At 40.6% G+C, this 13,886-nt stretch overlaps 1 protein-coding gene across 1 annotated transcript; it reads right to left on the reverse strand.

The window, feature by feature from the left end:
- Positions 1 to 1,394: 1,394 nt before the first annotated feature.
- On the reverse strand, positions 1,395 to 10,932 carry LOC134181756 (C3 and PZP-like alpha-2-macroglobulin domain-containing protein 8). The gene is made up of 32 exons (XM_062649021.1): positions 10,447 to 10,932; positions 10,223 to 10,383; positions 10,143 to 10,168; positions 9,913 to 10,078; positions 9,784 to 9,854; positions 9,497 to 9,714; positions 9,385 to 9,436; positions 9,239 to 9,326; positions 9,077 to 9,176; positions 6,891 to 7,109; positions 6,635 to 6,832; positions 6,455 to 6,571; positions 5,806 to 5,865; positions 5,519 to 5,749; positions 5,310 to 5,459; positions 5,026 to 5,230; positions 4,829 to 4,962; positions 4,661 to 4,769; positions 4,447 to 4,600; positions 4,169 to 4,394; positions 3,874 to 4,098; positions 3,765 to 3,816; positions 3,578 to 3,700; positions 3,335 to 3,511; positions 3,192 to 3,273; positions 2,894 to 3,131; positions 2,455 to 2,838; positions 2,233 to 2,385; positions 2,002 to 2,177; positions 1,848 to 1,941; positions 1,721 to 1,795; positions 1,395 to 1,661 (listed from the first exon to the last, which is right to left on the reverse strand). Exons 10-32 carry the CDS (start codon positions 7,089 to 7,091, stop codon positions 1,512 to 1,514), a joined length of 3,714 nt encoding a protein of 1,237 aa, XP_062505005.1. The 5' UTR covers positions 7,092 to 7,109; positions 9,077 to 9,176; positions 9,239 to 9,326; positions 9,385 to 9,436; positions 9,497 to 9,714; positions 9,784 to 9,854; positions 9,913 to 10,078; positions 10,143 to 10,168; positions 10,223 to 10,383; positions 10,447 to 10,932; the 3' UTR covers positions 1,395 to 1,511.
- Between the last annotated feature and the right edge of the window lie 2,954 nt (positions 10,933 to 13,886).

Raw genomic sequence — 13,886 nt, forward strand, 5'->3', positions numbered from 1 at the left:
CGCAGTTTTGAAGACATGAAAGAGCTCAAAAAAGGAATGCGAAATGAACTTGGGAGCGACGTAGCTCAAGACGACAGCTCATCGGACACTGAACTACCAATTGTGTTACCATCTGCCACAACCCAAGGTGCCGCTGCTTCCTCGTCACGCAGCTTGACTGCAGATGTGAACGTACCCGCCGACAATGAGAGCCCAGAGATCATTGAGTGACACATTGACATAGTCTACGTAATTGATTAATAAGTAACTCTAGCTGTAAGCCGTGCTGTTCTACGTTAGCTAGTTGAGCTAATTAATTGAGTTGAGCAAATAGAGTTTTGTTGAGTTGACTTCAGCTAGAGTTCAGAAGGCGTTGACGATAGACATGCATGTCTGTTTACTTGGTGAGTTGTGCGACGTCGTGTAAATGAGAAATGTGACCTGCTATAGAGTACCACGCCCACCCTTGTATGCAGTACCGTTAATTACAGTGTACTACATGTAGGGTGTGCTTGGGAAAGCGCGCAGTCTACTACTTAATTAATTGTAGTAGGTTGATGGTTTCGATGTTTTATTTGTGTCTCGATTTTTCCTAGCAACAAACGTCGTTCCGTATACTTCGTCACCACAGTTGCCAACGCGACGATCCGCTAGCTAGAGGGGAGCTATCTAGTTATAACCTAGCATTTTCCTCCAACCGGTTCATCTACAATAAAGGGAGCGCGTTGTGTACAATGCACGTACAGTACGTGTACCTACACAGCTAGGGACCGAGGCATTCGCTGGCACAATGTTGTTTGTCAGAGCGAAGTTGTCAAGAGTTGCCAGCGTGTTTTGGCACGTGACGGAAAGCAAAGTAAAAACAATCACCTGCTGGTGTGTTGGAAACGTGACCTCCTGAGACACTCGTACGAATGGAAGCCCTGCTGAGAACCCCGCTGAGACCCCTGCTGTGTCTAGCGTCTTCGGTCATTTTAATTTTCTATTTTCTATTTTCTATTTATGTTAGAAATAGAAAAGCGAACAGCGCGTTCAAGTTTCTAGTTTTGAGAACATAGGTGCCTAAAAATCAAACTTTAAAAGATAAATCTAAAGATCACAAAAATCAAACATCAAAAGATGAAAACAATTTTACAAAAAACATAGAAAATTAAAAATTAAAAATTAAAAATTTACAAATTAAATTAAAATTTAATAAACACAAAAATTTTAAATTAGAATGCAAGTAAAAAATTAAAAATTAAATTTAACTAAAAATTGAACATTGAAAAATAAAATTATTAAAATTTAAATGTAAAAAATTAAATGGCCAGACCATCCTCTGACGCAGCTCACAAACAGACATAATAAATGTCAAATTACAGATATTAAGTACATTATCGATGTCAACGAGTGTAGAAGTTTTAAGGCAATGCTTTTTATATAAATTTTCCAATAATTTGAGATGTTTTCTTATCATTTTCAAACAACAGAGCACATTCTTTGCACATGCTACAGACACACATCTAGTTCAACTGTAAAGCCTTTTTCCTTCAAAGGCATTCTCGGCGAGGATACAGCATTGTTCCTCCTCTCTCGTCAGGCTCATAGTAGTTATATGTAATGACAGGAACACCTTGGAGATGTGCCACCACCGAAGCCCTCTTCATTGTTACTTCAAAACAACATTGGGTTTGCGTAACCTGCAATAGAGTCTTCAACGTCATGCGATTTGTCCAAAGTCAGGTTTATATTAAAATACTTCTTCAAAGTATATGCTGAGAGTACGACCTTTGAATTCTGACCTCTTGATGTTACAGGGGTTACTTTTCACAAGCTAGAAACATTTCACTATTTGCATCGAAAAATAATCCTACAGAATGAGAGACCTGCTTCAGTTCTCTTTGAATAGGTTGAAAACCTGAAAAGAAAGTAATTTCAGATATGGCCATATTTGAAGTGTCCGGATTGTTTTGAATCCATCTGAAAAAGGAAGTAAGATGTAGAAATCCGGGTTGTTTCTATCAGTTCTAGATTGATTACCTGTTGCACACTCTTACCAAATACTTGCATGCACCTCTCTGTATTTGAGCTCTGGCAGAAACGTGAAAGGCAGCAGTCTCTTCAGGTTTAGGTACGCTGTACTTAACACCAACAGATGCCAATATGCAGCCTCTACCGTTTGCTGTAACGTTAATCAGTGTTGGCAGGCTTGACAACTATATACAGGATGCTTTTTAAATAAGTGCATGGCTTAGCAAATGCATGACTGACTGTGATGGTTTGCACTTGCATGGCATTTGATGAGTCGAGAGATAGACTTTCTGTGAGTTGATTAGCATTCAGCAATACTCTTGCAAAGACACGCCCATGAGACACCGATAATTTGGCGTACTCAGAGAGAGCTTGAAGAGCAACCACGGTGTCCTAGAATTGCCAATAGCAATTTTCAATTCGAGAAAACTCTCTAATTCTAAAAAAATTCGTGCCAAACACCTGAGTAGACTTAAATCCTCCGCGAGGATTACGTTGTTTGATCAACCAACGGACTATTGGCAAGCTGTAAGCAATGTTTCCTTGATCAGTATATGCCAATAACGCGTATGCGGTCGCTTCGACGTCACATGACCTTGTCCGGCAGTAATAAGACCATGGCCATAGGTTATAACATGTTCTTTCGATCGAATACTGCCAGTGAGTATGGTCGCCTTCTGTAACGGCACAGTTTTGAAGAGCCTTTAAAGCTTTCTCTGTTTGTTTGCCATATCCTACAGCTCTGGACAGCGTGAAAGCTATTAGAGCGAGATTGTACGGGCTGTTACAGTTCTGGGATACACATCTTTTTGATAGATAGTGCAGAGCCAACTCGATACTCTCGTCCTATATGGAACAATATATTAAATTCAGATTCATTATTTCGTAATTTTTTATTCACTGTGGGAGATATTCCTGCTTCTAGAAGAGCTAATGTGACATAAGCCGTTAGCGAGCAAATACCACCGCTGCATCCTTGCATTTCTTTTTGTATAGGACTACAGATAGAAGGAAATGAGCCATCTGCGTTCTGGTTGTTTTTGACAAATTGAACAGCCTCGTTCTGCACTCTTTCGTCAATTGACATTCCAATTAGACCGTCTGCTTGACCGAATGATCTCAACACAAAAGCTGTCAACCTAAATTTTATGTCAGTAAATGTAGACAGAGAATTCCAAACATTGTCTGTAATATATTACCACATGCTGCCGCAGCGATCACTGTTCCCAAAAGAGCTGTAGGATCCATCTTCTCGTTGAAATATCATTTGTCTTTGATATCCTAAATGCATTTAGCAATGGTGAGATTGGTGTTCCATCTATATTTCTGTGTTTTCTATTGCCTGTTTGCATGAAGAAAAGAGCTTTCTTTCGCGTGACTTCATCGAGTTGACCGACTGTGTCGAGGTAGCGAGCGATGTAGACGGCAGGAGCAAAATTGACCATGTTCTGTTCTCCGCAACCTGTCGGTAATCTCAGTAAATTTTCTAAACCCTCAATCGTCGGTCCCATGTAATTTGCTACACACAGCCACATCGGTCACATACGTGAAAAATATGTTTTTTATATTTCAGTGCGTTTATAACCTGTTATTGAAATTGCTGCACTCTCTGAATCGGGAACAAAATCGGGTGGCAGTGATGCATTGAAGACGTATGTTATGCTATTAGTATCGTCAGCACGAATTTTAGATTTAGAATTTTCGTCATCTTTATTACGAAGAAGGCAATGATAGATTAGATAATATTGTGCACTTGAACAACAATTATTTACCTTGCAAACACAGAAGTGATGACAGGCTATATTCGTCTTTAACGCCTTCCGGCTACGTAATAAAAAAATTCAGATTTTTGGATTTTCTCCGGTATATAGCGTTTCTTACTTCGACAAGTAGGTTTCGTATTAGGCTGTCTGCTCCTAGTGTAGATCTGGCGGTTGCACGTATTGGCAAGTAGCCATTTCTTAGTGGCAAAAGTAAGTAAGATGTTAGCTTTCCGTATCCAGGCAGAAGCTCAAGTATCCTTGTTCGCCGATTCAACACAGATTTGTATCGTTTTTCCTGCACTAGGCGGGCGTCGTTCTTATCCACGTGTACGTCAACAAAGGCCTGTATGGACGAGTAAATTCATTGTATTACGTCTGCTGATTAATAGACGTACTCGTATACATGCACTCACGGTTAATCTGGTTTCAAGATAGTTGTAGACGGTGATAGTAATCTCTACAAGCTCTCCTCTTATGACTGAATAAGGCAGATTGATACTGATGAAGAATGGCTTGAAGACTGTCAGAGTTGCCGGACTGGCGATGGACATTGAGTGTGATGGAGATACAGCGAAGGCATCTGCTACCCACGACGTGATCGTATCGGGAACAGTAACTTCCTCATGCATTGTGTTGTTTCTAAAGCATATTTTTATATGTGCGATTCCGTGTAAGTATAGAAATAGAATACCCAATCATTCGATGAAACCACAACCAAGTTTCAGGAAAGTGTGTTCGAACACGAGACGGGCTTAGCACATCATCGCTTTCATCAACTGGGATATTATACACAATATTGGGATATGTAGCTCCTTCCCCGTTAATGTCTTCTCCAAAAATAGAATCTGTCATAACACGATGCACTGTTATGCTAATTATACAACGTGTGATATATATTCTCTTACAAAAACACGATTCCATACAATAGTCGTTGGTGACATTAGGCTGATGATTTGGTTTCAGGCAAGCCATTGGTGGTGCCGTTTCACTGTCAGATAGTTGAATTCCAGAAGACTGTTCGTAAACAGCACGCATAAAACATTTTTAAAATCAGCGCTAAATCGTCAAAATACCGTAAAATAGCTGCTTGCTTTGTAATAAGAGCAATTTTCCTTAGGTAAGTACACCACAGTGCAATTTGTGTAACAGCACCTTTCGCTAGCATTTCTCCTAGGTGCAAATGGGTCGACAATGTCGTCAGGATTACCTAAATATTGCCTTTTGTTTCTTCCAACGTCTCTTGTAGGTCTACGTAGATCTCTGTTGTTACCTCTTTCGTCCGATAGAATATCTGGGGAATCAACTTCGACCGTAGGCGGATTAGTTGTGTCTACGTCTTCTTCAGTTTGACCAGTCGGTATGGGGTATAGTTCGTAACACACACAAGAACAATCCCAGTGCATTAGCCAATCACACACATACGACTCAGCGGGCAATTGCTTGTGTTCATCAAATGCGCTTACTTCGTAATATAACTGAAAACAATGATGTAAATACAATATAGACAATATAGGACTTATACGTCGTTCTTGCAGTTGCGATTGTCGCACTAACTTTGGAAGGTGTTAGTTGATTTTTATCCTGTTGAATGTAAACGCTTTGATCTACTGCTACTACGCCCACGTATGTCATCGGAGGTGCTTTAATCAGCAGATTAGTTTTCTCTCCTGGCTTCACTTTTTTGTGCTGAAATTGTATTGATATCTTTATAGATAATGAGACACTCATACATTAAAATACAAGATATGCATTCTATCAAGTACCGCAGAGTCCGGACTCTGAATGACATGGAAAGCGATCCTTGAAGCAGCGAGCACTTTCTGACTAACGACCACAGTAAACTTTGGAGCCATTGATGACGTAACAAGGAACGAGATATAGCAAGTTCTTCTAATTCCTCCTTTCTGACACAACTGTTTGTGCCTTTTGCTAGCTTCTCTGTCGCTTTTTGGTAAGCAACGACCGTGGTCAACAATATTTCCACCGTTAACAACCTTTAGTCAAAAATGATTAGGAATGATGTAGTTACGGTATGTTTTCTTGATTTTACGTAATAGTTCGCTACTGCTGCACTAGAAAATGAAGCCGTAATATTTGCTGATTCTCCAATCTGCCAGATATTTAAAATTGTCAAATTTGTAGGTTTGAGAAATAGTTAAGCCGGGTTCACGAAATACGACGGAGAGCTGTGCACTCCGTTGTCTTGAATAGCGTCGTCCCACATCAAAGGACGTGGCATATTGTGAATGCCTTCAAGCCATGTAACGTGAGGGTTCGGACAGTGACTGATAGGTAACGCGTGGATAGGATTCAGTTCTATCCCTGCGTCAACCGCAAGCCGTATCCGTTTGAGGGTATAGCAAATTGAGTAGCTTAAACATCAGAGCAGAAGGTTAATATTCTAATTAGGTAACGTAAATATCCCGCATAGTCTCTGAAGACTATGACGACCATTACTACGCTTCCGTTTCTTATTGCTTCTTTGGAGCAACACATCAGACACAAACGACAACAGACTACAGTTTCTATTCCCATCAAGAAATTACAAGTTACGTACCTAGAGTCGTCAGAGTGCGCTACAAATTGTGAATCACTCAGAGATGATAGGAATTAATCTGACCGCAAAAATTATAAAACAAAGCGCACTGCTCTTCGTAGCATATTGTGAACCCGGCTTTAGGTTTTGTACTTCAGATTACCTGTATTATCTGGTTTTTGGCTGATAAAGCAATTCTTGCTTTAGAATAAATAAACCATCGAACGCTGTATGCATGAGAAAATTGACTGGGTTCGGATGTATCTGGCACTGTAAACGCCTACAAAAGCATATTTGTTTTAAAAAGAATTACTTTTAACTTAGGTCATAATATATGACTTACATGAAAGCTGACACTCAATGCGCTACAAGGCATACAAACAAAGAAAGTCGCTATGCCTCTGCTGTCGGTAAGTTGATATTGAAGTTTCAATGCACGTCGTCTGTTTACTCTGCATGATGCTTTGTTCTTTGCATCCCAGGAGACAGCTAAGCTTACATTTGCTACTTTTGGGTTTCCAGACACAGTTGAAGCAGCAACCTAAACGTGTAATACATCGATTGTCTAATAAAAATCTTTCATATTTGTGTACGTTTACCTTTACGACTGTAGAATGACAAGGGTGGAAACTGCGATCATCATCAATAATTGTGAGTTTGTAGGGTCTATTTTTGACAGGTACACGGGTCAGCCCTTCGCATTGGACAGTGGTTTCAGACGTGAAATCAGTTACGTTGACATCGATTACTACGTATCCTCCACAGAAAGTATATCCATTAGAGCAGACTTCAACGCACATCGATGTTGATCCATAAATCTGCAATTGATGCAGGCAAATAAACATGTTATGCATATATTTGCTTTTTATGTTCACAAAAAGTAATACACTAGGCTAAATCCTCCTTTTTATCTATACTGGCGAAAATCTACAGATAACAAGTATAGACAACAGCGGCTGTAAACCGATTGCGTATCTGTGTGTACTGTAATCGTTTTACTAGCCGTTGACAAGACATCCGTGTGTCGGCGACAGCGGAAAGTACTGACTATTCTCTCTTTGCAGTTGTACTTGTTACTTGTTTAGGAAGGCTTTACAGTTTCATTACGCGTTTAAACCCTAATCCTAACCTTAGAACATAAATATCTGAATGATAATAGTGTTAAGTGCCATTGCCTATTTATGGGCACGTCAAGAATATTGTTGTTATTGCCAAGGGAAATGGCAACAAATTCTAAGATAACTACCGATGCAAAGCCGAGGTAGTTATCGAAGTATTTGCTGGCACTCTGCCAAGCGTAATAACAATGAGGGAGAGTCACTCATACGGTAACTGACTTGTATTATGCAAGGCCGTTGATTATTTGAATTACCGTTCATTTTGGGCTGTGAGAACGTAAATCACACTTCTTAATTGTTTTTTAGTAACCGTTTTGTAACTAATTCGATCGAGTCTAGCTGCATTAACCGTTTAGTAGCTCATTAGAGGCATATCAAATCATCTGCGTGTTACAGAAACCAGTGTGTTGTGCTGCTCATCATGGAAACGGTAGGGTATACTGATTTTCTTTGACTGCGGTAGGGTCTCAGCTCATACAAGCGTACAATTAGTACCTGATGACAATCAGGGTTGTCAAATACCTCGTGACATGATAAATAACGGTCATATCATTGCATTAGAAAGAAAAACCTAAAGTGCGTTCACGAATTAGAACAACTGGTGGAATGTAGGATACACCCTAAGGCGTGGCGTAGTGCTTGTGTAAACGGATGTTATGTTGTCACAGGAACGTGTGCCTCTGGCTGCCTCGCTGGGTTGAAAAGCGGTTTGCTTCATGATGCAATGATATACTAAAAATTGTACTTTCTCTATAACCCATGACAACAGACCTGGACGTTTCTATGCGCTCACTGGTTGTATGTGTCAGTTGCCTCTTTCAGGAACAGCTATATGTAGCAGATACATACACTTATTCACTTCTCGCTCAGAGAACCGTCTGGAAACCACGAGCATTTGGCTAATTTGACCATAACAGAGCCAAACTGACCAGCCATATAGTGCATTCTTGAGCGTTGATGACATCACTATGAGGACTTTGACCTTCCTGCTTCTTCTGACCTACAGCGATGCAGCACAGCACAACACAGGGATTACTGGGTTTACGATGGAAAACATCAAGCGCCTGTATAGAGAAGGCTAGCAAACGTTACTGTTGAAAAGTGGGCAAAGTGCGTGAGGCACGTACATGATAAAGTGGAGAAGCATTACAGGAAAATACACGGTGCGTTAGACGACGTTTTAGAGCAGATGGTCATTGAAGTTGGTACTGAATCAGACGATTCGTCGTCTTTTGAAACTGAAAGTTCCAAGGATGAAGACTAGAAACGGATCCTAGACGCACTCTTTCTAAGCTAACTGACACCCCAACTCGGAAGTTTACTGTTTTGGCTTACTTTTAACAGCCTGCTAGCTATAAAAATTATGTACTTAGCTTTATGCAATTAAGCCTAATTACGCCTTAGTCCCGCCTTTCTCCGCCCCCTACTCATTAAAATACAGAAAATTGGCTCTATTAACCTCAGTTACTTCTCTGTAGCCGAATGGTGAATGTAATTAAATGCGGCAAGTGAAGAGCTATCGATTGATACCAATATCCGGCCGGAGGGCAACACCTTTGTCGCGCAAATAGTCACATTCCACCAGTCTCTCTAATGCGTGAACGCACTTTACATTATTCTAGGGAGCCCTTATCATATATACACACTCTAATTGCTAGTAGACTCACCTTCTTCCGCGTAATCTGTCTGCGAAAGCATCGTGTCCACGTGTAACTAGGTACCACTGACGCTGATAAACTTCCCTCAACCCTTTGCCCATACGTATATCTGGAACGTCGATATTAGACATACAGAATAATTTTATACAGACTATTAACAAGGAAACTAACTTTGCTGATACCGAAAAGCAGGCAGTTTTTAGTGAGCAAGGCAAGAATTCATCGGTAGGAGTGATAGTACAAGAGAATTTTGGAAGAACTAAACTAAACGGAGTTAGGCACCAAAGTGGGCATATATTGATTTACATGTGACTTACCATAACGTTCAACTTCAAACGTAAAGCATGCTTGCTGTCCTTCCGGAAAACCCTGTTCAATTAAGAAAAAGGAATTATCATTGTAAATAACAACAGTTATTCAATCAGTTACCTCATAGGTAGAACACACCCGATAAGTTCCCAGAACGGGTTCTGAAGATATAGGAAATTCGAAATCTGCAACACCTAAAAAGACGATACCTTAGATAGTAGTATGCACATCGTAGGAAAATGCAATATGCTGCTATATTTGGCAAAATTGAAAAACCCAAACCAACCGTAATCGAGCGTGAGATTATAATAACGTCCCATTGTGTAAGAACTGGGATTCTAAATGTAATTAAATCAATAATGAACTTAATCACAATTATTTTTATTAGAAAAATCTATAATGTAGACCTGTATGGTGACTGAAACAGTTCCTGTAGCAGACCTTAGATGACGATCAAGGACAATTGATCTTCCCATTACTAGAAACAAAACGTAGCAATTGACATTGTTTAATCGAATTAACATTACAATTTCTACCTGTTTCTCCAGATTTGTAAATGGGCTTGTCAGTTTGAATCAAGATGATTTTGTTCTTTCCTAGAACTCTAACTGGTAGGCTTATATTCTGAGTCCTTCCTGTCCCGGCCACTTTGTTAACAAAAATGTAGTAGTCGCTCACAGTAGGATCAGCATTTTGTGGTGTCTGTACGAAACCAGGCAGTAACTGTAACACGAATATGACCTCGATAGAGACAGCAGAGACATACCATCAAGAAGAACTTGTTGAAAGAACCTAAACAGTGATAATTTACTGTGACTACCTTCGAGCACAAAAACTGTTTATTACCTGAATTTATCGAACGCCTGCCTCCATCAGCGAAGGTGTGCCCAGTAGAATTATCTAGACTTACAGATATCAACTGCCTACTTGCTGGGTTGGTGGCTTCAGTATGAACGTAGACAAAAAACGTCTCGCCTGGGATAAGGTTTCTTGGTGCAACCACATGACTATAGACACAAACGCAAGCTAGAGGTGACGACTATTGTACATTGCTAATCTATTTTCTTTACAGAGATGGCGAGGAAGCATCAGAACAAATCGGGTTGACTGTGACCAACAGAAAAATTGAGAAGACGACAAATTTTTCCTCGTTCATACCGTCTCTCTGAAGTTTGAGTCCCGACTGCTCTGCAGCGCTGCTAAGTGTTCTTTTGTTTTCGTATCGTGTGACGTGATTGTCATGCGACACCTAGGTGGTGATTTTGACGTTCTAATGATCTAATTATTTGTGCACCTTTTTTTCCTCCACAGAACTTGGGAAAAGTAATGGACAAGACGGGAACGAATTTCTCTCAAGCACCACCATTAATGACTTACTAGCTAGTGCGGCGCAACGAACCATCATGACTAAACAGCAGGCATATGTTATATTGTTAATTAATCTATATTAGCAAGCGCGCTGCTATCATCATTCTACTACAACGTTATTGTCGTTTAACTTCTAGTAGGTAGCTATAATTTGGGTCTTGAGTGGGGCTGTGGAATTGCGTTCAATTGACGTCTCTCTACTGCTAATTAGTATAGTGTAGCTACACTTCACAAGATGCGGGGGCGTGAGGTCACATTGAGTCTTTGTTCATGGCTTTGTGTGCTAACCAGATGCGCAATAGCCGTTTGTTCACGTCTGCTCGTACCTTATTTGGGTTGTAAAAGGAGAACTAGCACACAAAACAAAGTTGCTCTTGAATAATAGACTTACTTTCGAGAAATTCAGTGATATCCTAGTCGCTAGCCAAAGCGACTCCGTAAAGGAGAAATCGCTTTTCGAATTGTCCCAGATAAAGAAGGTGCGCGAGGCATGACGTCACACCTTAGGGGTCGTTCTGTATTGGAAAAATATCGATTTGCAACGCGACTCACTACATCAGATCGCTTGTTAGGAGACAACACTTGAACATTCACCTTCACTGTGAAGTAGTTAGACCCTCGCAGCGACGAGAGTAAGACGCTGGAGGCATTTGCTGGGACTTTTCATGCGCAATGGTCCAGAACATCGAGGATACAACGCTCTTACATCTGTAGCCCTACTAACCCGCTCATTAGCTCTGCTTTGAAATCTCTCTCATAAAAATCAGACTGAAACTGATCTACACTTTCTCTGGAATGTGCTCTGACTGCCTCCCTTTTAGCATCAAGATAGAATTCGCTCTCTCAGCCACACTTGATCGAATGGAATTATTTTTATCTATTACAGACTTCTTTCTTCGTTCCCGGCACGTTTATCTTACAAGTCAACGGCATTCTAATGAACATTAGATATTACAAATCGGAGTTAGGAAACTTCAGATCGACAAGAGGAGTCGTAAACTAGGAAAACAAGGAAAGGCGGAAGTTGACCAAATGTTTCCTCGGAGTTACAGACCTAGGCACATGAGAAGGCGAATTCCTCTTGCGTCTCTCATCGCCACGAAACAACACCTACCTCAAAGTAAAAGTAAATGTTCAAGCGTCGTCTTTAATCAGATGATTTGATTTACAAAGTCACGTCGCGCTATTGGAGATTTTCCAGTAAAGCGATCCAGCAACCAGTGACGCCATCGCGCCTAACATCGTTTAGAAATGTGATTTCTTCTTTTACGCAGTCGTTTTTGCAGGCGACTAGGTTACAGTCGAATTTCTGACAGAAAAGGCAACTTGTTTTTTTGCGTGCGAGTTTCCTTATAATTATTTAATGCCGCAATTTAATTAAAGGAACAATTCACCCATTGACGCACGCGCAGTAAATGTTAACGTACGTTAAGGCTTTGGACTGCGGACCGAATGCTTGCTGTGTTGCGCGGCGCACTATTTTGGTCTTGCTTTCCGAGGCCAACTACGAGAGCACACAAGAGACGGGTCTAGACGCTTCAGACGACTCTAACAGTAAACGAGAACAAGTTACAGTTTATAAGCTACTCAGTCGGAAGTACGTCGTAGACTCCACATGATAGCCTTGAGCGACTTGCAATTACTCGGTCTTTCGCACTTTCCTCAGTGTTCTTTCTACGAATGGTGGCCATATTACAGTACAAATGGACTTGCATGATGCGAAAAACATACGGAAACGTGCGACACCGCCCACAATCACGTGACACAAAGTGCCTTCATTCTACAGTCGAACCATCGCCATATGTGAGCTTTTCTCCGTACATTTAAACAATTGTTGGTATATTTGAATAACAATATCCATTTTTAGCATAAGTACTTCAGACATTGGTTCTATAATGAAGTCGTTTTACTCTTCCTGTAGCACTAATCTATTTCGAGAATGTTAATTTTTTTCTGTTTTCGAGATTTTTTGGGTCCAAAATTTTTTCGTTGTAAACATCTAGTATATGTAAAGCTAAAATGTGGTGTGTATGTGTGTGTGCATGTGTGTGTGAGTTTAATCGTGTCAACCACTCACTTTACCGTGTGTTCGCGATACACGGCCACGTTCCTTGTCCGTTTGCAACCGAAATGAATACGCACGCTAGGTACGCAAAAGAGAGGGTTCACGTGAAAAATATTTTAAGACTTTCACAGGGTCCCCACTCAAGGGGTTGACCCCGCGTAAAATTCCACAATGACGCAAACGCTACACATTTCAATTCATTCGAACACACTCCCATACCAGTCCTGTGTAGACCGTACGTGTCGTCGTCCTTCGTAAAGCTTCGAGCAATGAAATATTTCTTGCCGACGGAACTTACTCTTCTAGCGCTTTCCTTTCTCTCCAAATCCGGATTGCATTTGCACCAAATCCAACCTATACGTTTTCTGTACCAAGCGCGATAGTTTGAGTTTGTCGATTTCTATAGAAACAAGCATGAAGATCCGAGAACAGGATTCGAGTACACCACATCCGGGATATCAAATATAGATTGCACGTGACGTGTCCACACTGAAGTCTTCCGTCAGAACGCTAAGGTATCTTGCCCGCACGAAGGACGGAGCATGGATCTAGAAAAGTATATTTTATGGTCTATATCATGAAAATACATTGACATACCTAGAGAAAGATGGAGTGACGATGATCTAGAGTTTAAATTAATTAATTGGAAGTATACTCGAAGAAAGACTTCAACACCATCATAGTCAGAGGTTGACATCTGTTTGCGACAGCGTCTTACCTAATTGCAATTGCAAGGATTAAGGTTGATTACGTTGCGTAACGCAACATAAGGCGACTTAAGGTTATACAATATCATTTACTCTACTAACTTTGGTATTGTAGCGTATCGTATTGAATTTTGTAACGTAACGTAAAGTAAAATGTTGAGGTGAATTCAACTTTCTCAGTTGATGTAAGCAATTATGCAATCGTTGAGCTTTGCGTGGGTGATTCTCCTCAGCATGCGCATTTTATTGCTCTAAGATGGATGCAGACAGCCGTCTTATTGAACGCATACGCGAGTATCAGTGTTTGTACAACGTGGTTGGTCATTCTCGTTTCATTGACTAGAACTGTGTACGTGTATTACCGTAGATC

This window comes from Corticium candelabrum, chromosome 7, assembly GCF_963422355.1.
Source record: "Corticium candelabrum chromosome 7, ooCorCand1.1, whole genome shotgun sequence".
Lineage (NCBI taxonomy): Eukaryota > Metazoa > Porifera > Homoscleromorpha > Homosclerophorida > Plakinidae > Corticium > Corticium candelabrum.

Excerpts from the sequence above, each read along its gene's own strand:
- LOC134181756 (XM_062649021.1), bottom strand. The coding sequence starts at position 7,091 with ATGTGCGTTGAAGTCTGCTCTAATGGATATACTTTCTGTGGAGGATAC. Across the intron at positions 1,796-1,847 it reads TTCAAAGAGAACTGAAGCAG|CTTGTGAAAAGTAACCCCTG; the intron begins GTCTCTCATTCT and ends AAATGTTTCTAG. Across the intron at positions 1,662-1,720 it reads TCAGCATATACTTTGAAGAA|GTTACGCAAACCCAATGTTG; the intron begins GTATTTTAATAT and ends ACTCTATTGCAG.